Source organism: Anabas testudineus, chromosome 11, assembly GCF_900324465.2.
Source record: "Anabas testudineus chromosome 11, fAnaTes1.2, whole genome shotgun sequence".
In the NCBI taxonomy this organism is placed as follows: Eukaryota; Metazoa; Chordata; class Actinopteri; order Anabantiformes; family Anabantidae; genus Anabas; species Anabas testudineus.
Window position 1 is genome coordinate 10,143,722 of NC_046620.1, and position 14,619 is coordinate 10,158,340.

The following is a 14,619-nucleotide window of genomic DNA, read 5'->3' on the forward strand; positions in this document are numbered from 1 at the left end:
GTCAGTGAGGCAGGAGCATCACCTGCACCTGCTGCATGCTTGTTTTTTACCACCTTCCTTCTCCCTCCCAGCGGTGACCTGCCCAGCTCCCCCTGCCATCAGTAATGGAGTACTACAGGGCAGTGACTTTGAGTGGGGCAGCAGCGTGAGCTACAGTTGCTCACCTGGATATGAGCTGTCTTTCCCAGCTGTCCTGACCTGTGTGGCTAATGGCACCTGGAGCGGCATGCTGCCACAGTGCTTACGTAAGCACACAAACACACAAACACACGCTCAGATACTAGACTGTGTCTGCTGTGTTAAAACACACAACACTACACATGCATCACCAGGTGCAAGATTCAATGCCCTGATATTATCCTTCAATCTACATTTGTCTTTGAACAGAAAAGCGATGGCTCGTTGGTTATGCCTAGCAACACAAACTGATATGGGATTGTGTGTGTCTGTGTATTTGCAGCCAAATTTTGTGGCGACCCAGGGACTCCAGTTGGTGGATTCAGAGAGGGACGAAGTTTCATCTATCAATCAGAAGTGTCCTTCAGCTGTGCGCCGCCTCTCATTCTAGTTGGCACCGCCACAAGACTTTGTGAAAGTGACGGCACCTGGAGTGGGACACAGCCACGATGTATTGGTAAATTTATTTGTTTGTCTTCACTTTGCAACCAGACAAAACATATTTATAATTATAATATATTATTATATATAACACCAATTTTCGGTCATGAAATTAGCATTAGTCACAGTAAATCTAATAATTGTATATTTTTCTTATGGAAAAGCAACTTTTTCTAACAACTATAACGTGAATTGTCAAGCTGTTGTTTTATATCACCATTGATCTGATGAGAGAATAAGTAAACTAAATCATAAATCTGACTAGACCATGCCAGCTTTTGGTACAGATTTCTCTACTAGGAGCTGCAGATAAATTCTGATCAGTGCCAAAGCATATTGAGATTCAATACCCATTCCCATAGGTCTTAGTCAACCAACTTAAAATACACAAGTCTAAACCTTGGCACTGTATTTATGAATAAATTCACAAGTTAAGAAAGTTCCTCCAGTATCATCCTGTGTAACTAAGTCTCCAACTTTTTCAAAATATAATACCAGGGCTTTTAACCTCCACCAAAAATGGATTTAGGATCTTACAGATTATGTTTAAATAGTTCCCGACTTTTTCATAAATCATTTCTCCCCATACGAGCCATATCCTAGCCTGGTATCGTCAGCCAGGGGTGTCTTACCCACTACAAAGCCTGAGTTAAGATGTAAATGCAATGTACATTTAAAAGGCAGTGATGGTTTGTCCGTTAGAGCCCAAGTTGTTTCTCACCAAGTACAGGTATCTTTTTTTAAATAACATATCAAAGAACCGTATTGGAGGGTCCCACTGCTCTACATACTGTGTGTTTTCTTTTGATTAATGTTATTGTTGTTTACTTTCCTTACTTTAACCTTTGAAATCTACACTATGGCGTCTGGACAGTTTATGATAACTGCCTAGTGGCTCACTGGGGAGCCTGGACTGGTCTGATATTTGCCTGTCTAATGATCGTGGCAATAAATGACCCTCATTACACATCAGTTGACTCATGGGCTGCTGTAATGTTAAAGTTACTAATCAAAAGATGGCCTCAGGAGGATTCTTGAAAGTAAATCATACGTCAGTGCTATCACATACAGTGATTATTCTAACTTTTGAAAACTCAGATTGAGGATTGCAAGTTTGTTTCCCGAGCTTAACCTTCAAATAATTACTTTATGCTCGCTGGAAATGGGTGTGCCACTTTGCACCAGCATGTCTCAGTTTCTGCTCCAGTGTCCACTAAGAGCATTTGAGTTTCACTAAGATCATTTGCAAGGACTGCTTACATGCTGATTGCAAATTATTGTCATTTGTAATTTGCATAAAATGTTGCTACTGTTGTATACTAGGTAGAAATTGTTCTTTCCTTCTGGATATAGTATATAAACCAAACTTCTTGCACTGTGACAAATCTGTGACCTATTTAACCAATAATCACTTATGTCTAACATTGTGGTTTGAAAACGTTGGCATGTTATTTGGGTCATTTTCAGAATTTACAGAGAAAGCTCATAAGTAAAGAAACTCCATTACAGGCTGTAACTTAAAGTATTAAGTTAAAGGCTTTCTGAAACAGGCGTCCAACTTCAAACAAGCTCCTGCTATGTGGGGATTAAAAGGAAAATGAGAAGGGATAGTCAGCAGACATTACAAATGGTCCCGCTGGGTCAATTCACCACCACATGACGTTTAGAGCACCACTTCACGTGTCTGATTCAGAGCAGGTGCTTAAACATCAAGTATGGTGATGAATTGTGATAAATGAGAGCTTTTGTGATGTGAATAGACACTTGACTTTTTGTTCCTTCGTAGCTCCAGATAAGGCTTGCATCCAGTACTTTTACAGCCACTATAAAGTCAAATGTTCCTTATGAAATAGATTATCTAAAAATAGGAGGCACCTTCTGAAGAGTTACTTCAATGACTTAAAGATTCAATTCATATTTACTGAAAAATGAGTAGTTGTACTGTAAATATGCTGCTCATGATAAGAAATCTTCAGTGTTTTGTTTTTTGTTTTTAAGCTTGAGGTTATTGAGCATACGCCAGCATATACACGATGCACAAAGTGACTGTGTGATTAAAGTGAGTGTGTGTGTGTGTGAGTGTTTGGGTGATTTATTAGTGTATGATTGCAGCTGTATGTTGGCGTGTGATGAGTATTACTATTTGACTGAAACTGAATGAGTTTTGAGCTGAAGCAGCCTGCTCTTTAAATAAGACAGACGAGGGAGGAGGTGGGGTCGGGCTGGGAGAGTTACGGTGACACGGAACGACAGAAAGGGAGAGGACGAGAGCCGTTAGAAATGGTGAGGAAGAGGTAAAAAGAGACAGAAGCGGGGGAGAAAGAGGGCCGTAAAGAGAGGGAGGAGGAGAGAGAGCGGCGGAGGGGTAGACGTGGAGAGTGAATCTGTCATTTCGGAAGCTGTATTGAATCGAGCTCTGCGTCAGGATGTGCTCTACATGCTGATGACCCTGCCCCACACACACACACACACACAATCATACACACACACTCACACACACACTCATTCAGGGCTGGGCCGGCCCAGCTTCGTTTTCTGATAAAGCGCTACTGCCCCCTGCTGTCCTTCTGCGATACATAACCCACTGTTACCATGACAACAGAGGAGAGGAGAGGAGAGTTAAAACCGGGGATATAATGCTACTACTAATTTATCTTTCTTGTAGATTTTGTGAGTAATTGCTTACACTGTGCTCTTCTCCTCAGAACCAACTAAAACCAGCTGTGATAACCCAGGAACGCCGCGCTATGGCTCCTTAAACCGGACTTATGGTTTCAAGGTAACAACATATCAGTACTAATAAACTAACTATATATGTTCCTACCTTCTATTACTTGCTTTAATTTGGTAGCATGCGGTATGGGACAGGAAGGAACGAGGGGGAGTGGGGGGTGATAATATCCGATAGAGGTCCCCAGCTGGGCACAAACAGGGGAACTTATCATTACATGGTCTATATATTGAACCCCAAAGCCATCAACGTGTCCCACTGCTGATTTTCTTCTCACTTAATCTCACTAAATATGACATATGTACTTTGAAAGACTTAATGGTCTCTATAGGAGTTCTCCCTGTCTACACTGACAATGAAATGATCTCGTCTTTTGCCTCACTTGAGAGGATCAGGGGCGGACTTTACAGTCCCTGTCCTTTTACAGTTCAGTTCTGTGACTTGGTCAAAGTAAGTGAATTCTTCTCTCCTCTTCTTCACACTCGTTTCACATGCAGGTTTATTGCCGGCGCTGTGTCCTGGCAACACAAGGAAACGCTGCCTGTGCAATCACAGAGGCAGTTTCACTAAAATAACTGTGATCCTGGAAGATAACCATTAGCGTTAACTAATTCAGGCTGATGAAGCCTCACATTATCTTTAGTTGACCTTTAGAATAGATTTGTGCCCAGAACAAAGACTTTATTCCCTTTACCGTTACATTTTTTTTTGTTGCATAGTCACTGTCCAAAGTCACTGTGTATTTTTTCCCAAGCGCAAGTCAAACTCAGAATGTGCTCTAAACATGACAATTTGAAATAACCTTGTTTTTGTATGAGGTATTTCTTCAGTACAACACATTCATCTCTTAAAGTCAGGGTCCTCATATGAACCTACAAAGAGAAACTGTAAATTTCTACTACTTGGATGCTATTGCGACTTTAACTTTGTCAAACTGTCCTCCTCATTGACTGGTGTTTGTCCTTCTTCATCTGTCTCTACAGGTGAGTAGTGTGGTGTCATTTCAGTGCCAACCAGGTCATTTGATTCAAGGTTCATCATCTAGAACCTGCCAGCCTGATCTGACGTGGAGTGGGACCCAACCTGAGTGCATACGTAAGGAATACACACCCAGTCATATGGTTAACTTAGAGACCATGTGTCCTGCCTGTCTGACTAACTCATGTCCCCTCTCCACCTTCCAGCCCACGCCTGTAAGCAGCCAGAGAGCCCACTCCACGTGGACGTGGTGGGGATGGATCTACCTGGTTTTGGCTACACGTTGGTGTACAGCTGTCAGCATGGCTACTTCCTGGCAGGGGGTTCTGAACACAGAGTCTGCAAGAGTGATGGCACGTGGACTGGAAAGATGCCTATATGTCGAGGTAAATGATTCATGAGGATATCTGCATCAAGTGCTTTGGATTAACGGTTGTATCCAGAGTAATTAAGCTTGAACGAATAAGGTTTGTCTTGCTCAAGGACACTTTGTCAGCAGAGACACTAGGAGAGAACCAGTCAGGCCGTCATCTTTTCCTTGGTGTGTATCATTAAGTTGACTTTAAACTGTGTCAGTGCTGTAACTCGCAGAACCTCTATCACAGAGTTACTGACTGTCACATTTTAAGTCGTTCTGCCATCTTTGGTTTGAAGGTTTGTCCCCGACCTTGGAAACAATTGTAGATTGCCCAGAATGAACATGCTATGGGAAAGTTTTTTCAAGCTTTTCTCTTATTCATCAAGAAATCTTAACACATATAGTTTTGAAGCTTCCTCTGTTAAGGAAAAACTGCAAGCTTCAATTCTGAAACCATTCCACCAAGGCCGCCACCCTTCTGCCCTGAAGTAGCCTTTAAATTGGAGCGCTCCGTGATCCAATTTCAGATTCTAGGACAAATACCCTCCTCCTTGCTTGCCTTTACTTGTTGGCAACAATGGCTGCATCTTGAAGTGATGATAGAAGCTGCTCTGAATGGTCAAACCCCGGTGTCCTAAGGCCCTTTTAAAAGGATCTAAAAGGCACTACAATTGTTGGTCATGAACCCATTTGCATTTATCTGCCTACAAATAACCATTAAAGACATTTATTTTGTGTGACCCTTTTCAACACTTTGCTCACTCATTAAGTGCATGTGTGACTAATAGTCACTGGGACTGCATTTTAATTTCGTAACTTGTTATTCTAAAGTAACTCTCTCCTAGATAAACACACTCCCTTTAACTGATGTACCTGTAAATTAAATAAGAGCCAAACCAAAACATTTTAATATCTTTTTGTCTGTTTCTCTTGTGTCCGTAGCTGGAGAGAAGAAGAAACCTGTGAAACCAGCAACAGGAACTCCCAGCCCCAAATTAAATGGTCAGTTCTGTTACACTCTATTCTTTTCTATTCCAAACTAGCAACAGTGTTGATTTTTCCTATCGATTTAATCGGATTTAGGCCGACTTCGTCTGTAGTTTAGTTAATTCTGCTCGGCTCCTTCGCTCTGTGCTCAGTTCTGCACTGTCTTGTTCTTTTTGTGTTCTTGTCGATTTTATTGTACTTTACTGTTTTCCATTGTAGTTCTAAATAATTTATTAGACTTCACTACACGTGCAAAGGTAAATTAACTACTGTGATGTTCTGCTACTCTCTCTCTCTCTCTCTCTTCTGCCAATTTGTTCAGTTATCTCTTCTTCAGCTCGGTTTTGTTTCCATCTGTTCTGTGTAGTTCCAATTTAAAAACCCTCATTGCACATGAAATGTTCTTATAGCTAATATATGTGATGGTATCTGATCTGTTTTGTTCTAGTTCCAGATGATGTCTTTGCTCCTAACTACATATGGAAGGGTTCCTATAATTACCGTGGGAGGAAGCAGCCTATGACACTGAGCATCACCAGCTTCAACTCCACAACAGGGAGAGTCAACGTTACCCTTAACAACGGCAACATGGAACTGCTCCTGTCAGGCATGTCACATTGTGGTTTTATACATTAGAATCAGCTTTTTTATTTAATGGGGTGTACAAACTTACATCCATACTGCCTTATATAAATGCAGTCTCCCCTACACCTGCTGCATTCGTACAGCTACAGTATATATCAACACACGTCCACATTCATGTTTCATGGTTCTGCCCACACCAAACACCCTAAACCCTCACTGATCCAACCAAATTTATTTTGTTTTCATCTGACCAGAGAATGTGATGCCAATATTTATATTCAATATTCAATATTCAGCCTCTTTTTCATGTCCTTCGGAGTTCAGTCTTTACCAAAGGACAGTGTTATGTGAGCAGAGGTTTTGTTCTGGAATCTGTACAGGCTGACTTCATCCAATGTCCTTTACACCGTCTGATCAGTCACTGAAACGGCAATTTCCACAGACAGTGCTTTTGCCAAATGTTAAAAAGCTGCAGTTTTCACAAGTAAAGTGAAATTTTCAAATCATGCCTCATAATCATGCTCCAGTTCTACAGCTGATGCTGTATTATTGCTACATACGGATCTATCACGTATTAATCTATTAACTCCAAGACATGAAGTGTGATATGCAGTTCCTGCTATCAACACTTCTGAACACTTAAAATGATTTGTGCTGCTTTTTAATGGTGTACACAAACTCTTACTCAAACACCTACCTCCCTGGGTCCTACAACAGAGTCAGCGGGGGGTTAAGACCCTATTAAAACACAAATCCCGTTGAAGCTAGAATTGGTTCCTGGAGTAGCAGAGAGCACAAACACCATATCACGACACCATGCAGCTATCAGACTGTTAACATCCGTCTTCTGGTTTAAAGGAGCAGCTTTAGATCAATAACATCTAAAGCTGCACTCATGCAGGCACCAAAAAGCCAGTGCACAGTAGCATGTTTTCTTCCTAAGATTACTCTGAAGATGTCAAGTCTGCTTACCTAAGCACTGCACTTTAAAAGAGTGCTTTAAGGAAATACACACACATTTTTACATTAGCTAAATAAGAACGTAATAAGATATAAATCTCAGGTCATGGGGTTTCCTAGCTCAGTTTAAAGGTAAATAACACCTACTAACACGTATTTAACCTATATGTGACTGTAAATGTGTGATGTTCTTGGGAGTTACACTACATTTCTCTACAATCTCTTGACATGGTTACATTTTCTTTGTACATGCTGACAAATTACTGTCCAAAGGTTTTATCAAATTTTAAATTGGTCTTTATTTAGTTTTACAGCTGCATTTAGGTTATTCTTCCTTTGTTTATGTCTTTGTGATTTTGCAGTTGGTATAGAATATTAATTTTTGTTGATGCACCAGGGGAAGAAGGAACACATTCTGAGGGGTTTGATGATCTGTAACAAGCTAACAATGATATTCTGATATATTTTACGCTTCTACTGTTATATTTAAACCAGGTTGTTTATTCTGTCCTCTCTAGGAGTGTATAAGGCTTCCGAGGCCAGGTTGTTACTGGTGATGTACCAGGTAAACTATGTGAACCAGGGAACCCAGCTGAAAGATTCAGCCATATCTCCAGCCAAAATCATAGACGACTCCTGGACCATGGATGGATTTGTAAGTTTCAGTGGACACAGCACAGAGCAATCACAGTTTAAAATAGAAAGGTTAAAACAAAATGTCTTTTAATAGACACATTAAGGTCAGACAGTCGGAGATGTAATTTCATTTAATGTTAATCATAACAAAATGTTACTATTTACTGTATTAAAACTAAATGTTAAATCTGCTCACAGGTGACCTTTACTTGCAGAGTCCGGTCTTAAACACCATGCTCATAATCTGCAGTGTAACAGTAAAAACATATATCACAGTCCTTGTTAATGGTCTGGGTGTCAGTGGTGATAACTTTCAAATCTTTAGAAAATAAATTAATCAAGATTCAGAGATATGCCTATAATTTCTACATGTTGCACACTCAAATAAAATATTTGTTCCTTTCCTGTTACTGGATTTCTTAGTTGTTTTCCAACCTTTTTCTCTCCAGGTATCTGCAGAGCCTGATGGTTCTAGTTACGTATTCCAGGGTTTTATTCAGGGAAAAGACTACGGACAGTTCGGACTTCAGAGACTGGGTAAATTCTCATAGGTTTTTCAACACCACAAGATAAGTGTTATATTTCTTGTCAGTCAGTTCGGATTAAAAATATTGGATGCAAAAATCTGACATACTGCTCAGAAGCTCACTGAGGAAGCCTCTTTTTGCTGGCAGCGGTGACCTTATTGCTCACACTGAGTCAGCAAGAGCTGAAAAGCCACTATGCAAACCTGAAATTATCCTGAAAGGGCTAATCTCCATCCAAAGAAGACTACTAACACTGTAAAAATGTTACAGGTAAATGCTTTTCGGTGATGCCAAAATCAGCGAGGACAAGATTCGTGAATTTTTAGGGGATAAAAAAAACATTACCACTTCACCATATTGTAAGTCACAGTTCAGTAGCCACTGTTGACAAGATCGAACTTGCAGCTGTTCTGGCGAGAAATCCCAATCCTTTACCAGTTACAGAGATTCCTTCCACTGATTTCACATACTGTACACTTGTGTGTGTATTTATATTGTGCATATAAGTGCAGACAGTTTTAATTGTTTGTGGTAAATTAACATATAATGCACTTCCTTGTGTGTCATAGGTCTGAATATGTCGGAGAGTCAAAACTCGCCACCCCCACAGCTTGGTACCAACAGCAGTTCTGTGGCCATCGCTATTCTGGTGCCTTTCTTTGCTCTCATCTTCACTGGCTTTGGCTTCTATCTCTATAAGCAAAGGTATGTGCTAAAAGCGTCTGGATGTTTTGCATTTCAGTTCAACTTCCGTTAAATGGCAGCAATATAAAAGAACACGTCCTCACCGCTGCCATTACTTCGCTGTTGTTTTTTGATAATGTCATAAACGTAGTAAAAAGGCATTTGAGGCGGCCGTCTGATTCATGAAAACAGTACCTGGGTCTGTGGCTCGGTGGTTGTGGTGCTAAGAGACAGTTTAGTGATTATCAGTTGTAAACTGTGCTGTAAAACAATTCTGTTTAGGAGGTGTTAAATTGGATTTTTCAGAGACATGGTTCAAGCACAACTGACTGGCGTTCACATTGTTAACAGATGCAAATAGCTTCTGTTCTGATGTTAATATCTGAAAAAAAAAAAAAAAAGCTTGCTGAAGGAATTAGTTTTGGATGGGCTGATTGGGATCTCACCAGGCTTACTAAAAAGCATTCTTTCTAATCCTTCTTAAAGCTTGTTTACTATGCCTCCACTCCCAAGACTGTGTTCAGTATTGTCCACTGGCTACCCAGTTGTGTTAGTATTAACAGATGATTAAAACTATTTGATCTCCCTAACGCATGCGTTTACATTTGCTTTACTGTTTCTTTTCACAGAACCACACCAAAAACCCAGTACACGGGCTGCTCAGTCCATGAAAACAACAACGGCCAGGCTGCCTTTGAGAACCCCATGTACAACACCAACGCCAAGGCTGTGGAGGGCAAGGCTGTTAGGTTCGATCCGAATCTAAATACTGTCTGCACCATGGTCTGAGGATTGATTATCCTCAGTTGAACCTAATGACTCAAATATCTAATGGGACCACAGTTGGTACAAGGCTGTGTGCTGTGATTCAAAACTCAACACAGTCAGCAACTATGGTCTATACTATTAATTACAAAAGACCTTCAATCCCAGTCCAGAAGCCTTTCACTCGCCAAGCGGAGGAAAACTGTCCACTCGAAACCAAAATTCAGCACCGGTTGCTTTCCCTTACAGCATTTTATGTCCACAAATGAAATGCAGAGAAATGTGAATGTGACCTGTTTGCTACCTTTGAGAGACGCAACGCAGCCGGTGTAAAGCCGCAGTGGATACAGCCCAGCAAAAGAATACACTGGATATTATCCTCCTCTAACCCCAAGACTCAGCTGGTCATGGGTAGTTTATGATGTGATTCTAAACCAGCCACGGCCATTATGTTTCGACCTCTTGTGTAACCCCACTCACCGTCTCTAATACCGGTAGTGATGATCTGCTAGTCAGACACTGCAACATGTTAACCCAAAGCCAAACTTTGAATTTCACACAGAGCTGTGAAGTGAAGGGACCCACTGCCAGCTCTTTGACCATTAGTCCTTGCCTGGGGAAAGAGAGAGCACATTATCAGTGCCCTGGCCATGGTTCTACATCATAAAGATAAACTGCACTACAAAAATGGGTTAATTTGATTTTTAACATTGTCTCCCCAACTGTTCTGAACAAATACTTAACTTTAAGGAATGAGGAGGCCAAACGGCTACAGATGGGGAGATGTGACATGAAGAAGATGTCACGAAAGACACTGTGAAGCAAAGCGAACTGTTTCTGTCTATCGGGGTTCAACATTGACAGTAAAAGACACTGTCACCAGCAGTTCATCAGTAAACCGCACTCTCTCGCTGAGACCTGGAGCCTCTTTCTAAAACGACCACGGAATACAACACCACAGCAACCAGACAGGACAACCTCCTGTCTCCATGACAACCGGAGGCTGGTATTACCAGACTCTTGTCTTTTTCTATTAAAATAGTATCTAAGATGGCTAATGCCAGCAGACAGTAGCAAAAGTTGCTTTGAAAGGAGACTAACTCCTTAGCAAAGGATAAGGGCAGCCCTGGACTCGGAGCTATAATCCTAGCTGAACTGGGATTAGAGCGAAGCTAAACTAAAAGGAGTCTAAAAGTGAGCTTGCACTAAAGAGCAGGTGAGAAGAGACTGATTCATCTACTGGATAAACTGCTCCTTTCCACCCAATGGATAAGAAACAGAGACAACCCCTACCTGAACTGGACGTAGAGTAAGGGGGTCATCAAGAGGAAAGATGGGGTCTTAAAATCCTGATAGCCAAATAGAGCATGTCTAACCTGACATCCACTGCTGAGAGAGAGCGGCCCTCCCTCCATGTGAGGAATCAGCGCAGACGGAGTTTAGCCTTGAAGAAGGAATACGATCCCGTGACATTAAATGGATTCTGTTGAGAAACGCGTTGAATAGATACAGAGGACTCTGATGGACTAACAAAGACAAAGACTTTGAGAAACAGAGAAAGCTCTGGTACTAAAGCACATTTTACAGGAGCACTACCTGTCTACCTACTGAAAGATGGACGAGCACAGGGACAAACAGAAAGGTTAGAGAGGAGCTGACAGGATGAATGACAGAAAAGATGACAGGTACACACTCGAAACGAAATCGAGCGAGACAGACGGGAGGTATTAAGACAGAACAGTTAACCACACAACGAGACGGGCAGGTTCGCGAAAAAGACGAGCAGCGTCATGGGACTGCGTCAGCGTGTCCACACAGATTAACAAGCTTACAGGTGGACAGACACAGAGACAGGCTGACAGACAGACACAGGTTGACAGACAGACGAAAAGAAAGACAAACAGGGTTGTAGCCCTACGATTGTGGACACAGTTTCACTGTAATTCTGCACTCTGCGAGTGCTTAATCTTCTTTCTTTGTTATTGCTGCAGAATCTTCTGATCTGTAAATCTATTGCATATATATTCGGGAGCATTCACCACCTATATTTTTGTGCTATATATTTACCACAGGGGAGGGGCTGAAGGGGAAAGATTATAGCAGAGAGTTTTTAGAAAAAAAAACAAAAGAAAGAAATATCAGAGTAAAAGATTTCACAACTACGTGCTCTTCACAGAAGTCACAAACACTCTTTTTTGGTTCGGTTGTAACACGGAATTGGTTAATTTGCTTTTTCTCGTACAACGTGATGTTTCTCCCACCGTCTTTCCCACTGAGGCAGTCGTGAGTCAGTGGCGCCGCTGTTGTCATTACTGTTGAGATGCGGGATGTGCCAGCAACAATCATGCTGTTTAAAGTTAGTGTCTCATTACACATCGATCACACACGGCAGAGTCTTAAACCGATGTTAGATGGAGTCTGTGCGACTTTTGTCTTTTTTTTTTTCTTTATTTCTTCAGAACCACTACAGATGCAGACCAGTAATCTCCATAACAGTTGCCATTGTAGAACTGAACATTTTAATGATGAGCTGCCACTGTTTGTAACCTAACAGTAACGTGAGGCCACAGACATTTGCACGTCAAAACTGAGAACATATGTTGATTTCTCTTTTTTTAAATTTTTTTTTTTTTATTACGGTTCAGGGATTTTAACAAACTCTGTGTTCTCATGGCAACAGAAACTCTATCCACTTAATGAAAGCCACCTTTTTGATTACACAAGGCCAATCTCTTCTCTAGCTCTGACTCTGGTTGAAGTTAATGTTTCCACCGACTCTTAGCGACTGTGGTTAAAAAAGGCAACAACACAAGTGCAGTACCAGTAATGGTAAGATGAATGATGGAGATAATTACTGGTGAAGTGCACAATATGTAGTTTGAGGATAATGACACACATACAAGTTGTTTGAAGTTCATGTGTGTTGTGCGTTGTACACCGACATGCCCCTTCATGTTTATAATTTGAAGTTATTGAGGGGTCAGAAATACAAAGAGTAATTCGATTTGGTGAGAGCTGCTTTTATCAGCGGGTTAGTTTGTGAAGCACTTCTTACATTAGGATTTGATTTAGTCGGGAAAATGTACATGTTTTGGCCCCTGCTTGTTCACAAAACATCATGATCTGTAAATTTTAAATATTCAACACCACAAGTTCACTATAAGGTTACACACATCACTGGGGCTTAGCTCCCAATTTCATCCCCCCCGTGTTTAATATGTGTTTGGTCTCTCGAATCAATATAAATGTCTGAGATCATCACACTCCATGAATTCCGTTTTGGGTTTTTTTTTTCATGTAATTTGCCCTCGTTCTGAACTCCGTATCAGTTATAAATCGGCACCGGCTATTTACAAAACTTTAATTTTAAAGAAGGTTTTTAGTTTGACACTTACAAAGTATCACACACGAGTACAGTGCTGTGTGTTCAGCCAGAGATGGATGGATTTTACTCCACTTCCTGATGGTTTCATGTGCCGTCAGTGAGCCACTGCTGAGAGAACAGGCAATGATTGATTTTACTACACATAATATCCATATTATACTCGCTTATTGTAAGCATTGGGCCTGGAAATGCACCACATACAGCGTCTACAGTATGTGTATTGGTTCCAACATGACAGGAATACAAACAGTACATCAGCGTGTTTAGCTTTAAAAAAAAGTGCTAGTTTCATTGCGAACAATCTGTTGTAAAGAGTGAGCGGCTGAATTTAGTGTATTGGGGTCCCACACATCATGAATAGCGGTAGTTTTAATGAGTGCGGGTTCCAGGGTGAAGGAACATCTAGTCATCTTGTGACCACAGGCACCAACTGCAAACAGCCGACAGAAAACTTTCAAAGTCATTAGTGATTTAAAAGCAGTGTCGTTTTGGCTTCCTTGTTTTTTTTTACCATTTCGATTGTCACTGCAGTTTTGCTGTTGTTGTGTTTGTGTGTGTGTTTTATTGTTTTGTTTTTTTTTTTGGGTATGGATCTGACACAGTGCCTACCAAAAAAACCATGGTACCCTCCCCGTCATCTCCACACATACACTCAATCAAACACATACACACGGAGCGACATACATAAAACACACGTCTCCTGTATTCCAGTCCTCCCCTTCATCACAAATCATTTTTTTCTAAGCTTCAATCTATTTTGCCACAAGCTTTTCCTACTGACCGACCGCAATAAGACCCATGTGATTTGAAAGACTTAAAAGCCGTCCCTGCCTGGGGACATTGGAAATATTCACCATTTGAAAAAAAAAAAGGAAAAAAAAAAACGATGAAATATAGAATAAAAAAGTGTTTTGTACAGAAATATATTTTTATGATGAAATTGTTTGTAAAATGTATGAATCTATTATGTAAATTTTCAATGCAATGTAAGATTAAAAAAGGCTAATTGCTTTTGTAAAAAACATGTCTTTCTTTCCTTTGTCTCTGCTTTAAATATCTTCTTGCCACTGATTTGTCAGGTAAACACACCTATATAACACCTTAACAGGGATATACAGCATGCACAGTCAGTACAAACTACATATTTTAAATACTGTATGTGAGATTAAGTCTCACTATTGTAATATAATGTGCCATTTTGAAATTTTGCTTTTATTGTGAAAATGAATTGCACATTCAGGGAGTGCCTTGCAGGGGAAATATATATATTTAACTACGGTGTAGCTATCTCACCATGTGATGAACTCCCTTCCTTTACAGTGGAAGTCCTTATCTCTGCAAATGTAACAGTATTTCTGCTGCTGCACCAGTGACTGCTAGTCTGACGTCCAGACCAGCAGCAGGT

The 14,619-nt window shown here is 40.7% G+C and overlaps 1 protein-coding gene across 1 annotated transcript in view; it reads left to right on the forward strand.

Moving 5' to 3' along the window:
* csmd3b (CUB and Sushi multiple domains 3b) overlaps positions 1-14,059 on the forward strand; it is a 274,055-nt gene extending 259,996 nt beyond the window's left edge. The window contains exons 62-72 of the mRNA XM_026349411.1: positions 72-245; positions 461-634; positions 3,324-3,397; positions 4,333-4,444; positions 4,534-4,713; positions 5,628-5,687; positions 6,121-6,279; positions 7,736-7,872; positions 8,303-8,390; positions 8,950-9,085; positions 9,694-14,059. Coding sequence (XP_026205196.1) covers positions 72-245; positions 461-634; positions 3,324-3,397; positions 4,333-4,444; positions 4,534-4,713; positions 5,628-5,687; positions 6,121-6,279; positions 7,736-7,872; positions 8,303-8,390; positions 8,950-9,085; positions 9,694-9,853 — 1,454 coding nt within the window. The 3' untranslated portion in view covers positions 9,854-14,059. The remainder of the gene's footprint in view (positions 1-71; positions 246-460; positions 635-3,323; positions 3,398-4,332; positions 4,445-4,533; positions 4,714-5,627; positions 5,688-6,120; positions 6,280-7,735; positions 7,873-8,302; positions 8,391-8,949; positions 9,086-9,693) is intronic.
* Positions 14,060-14,619: the final 560 nt, after the last annotated feature.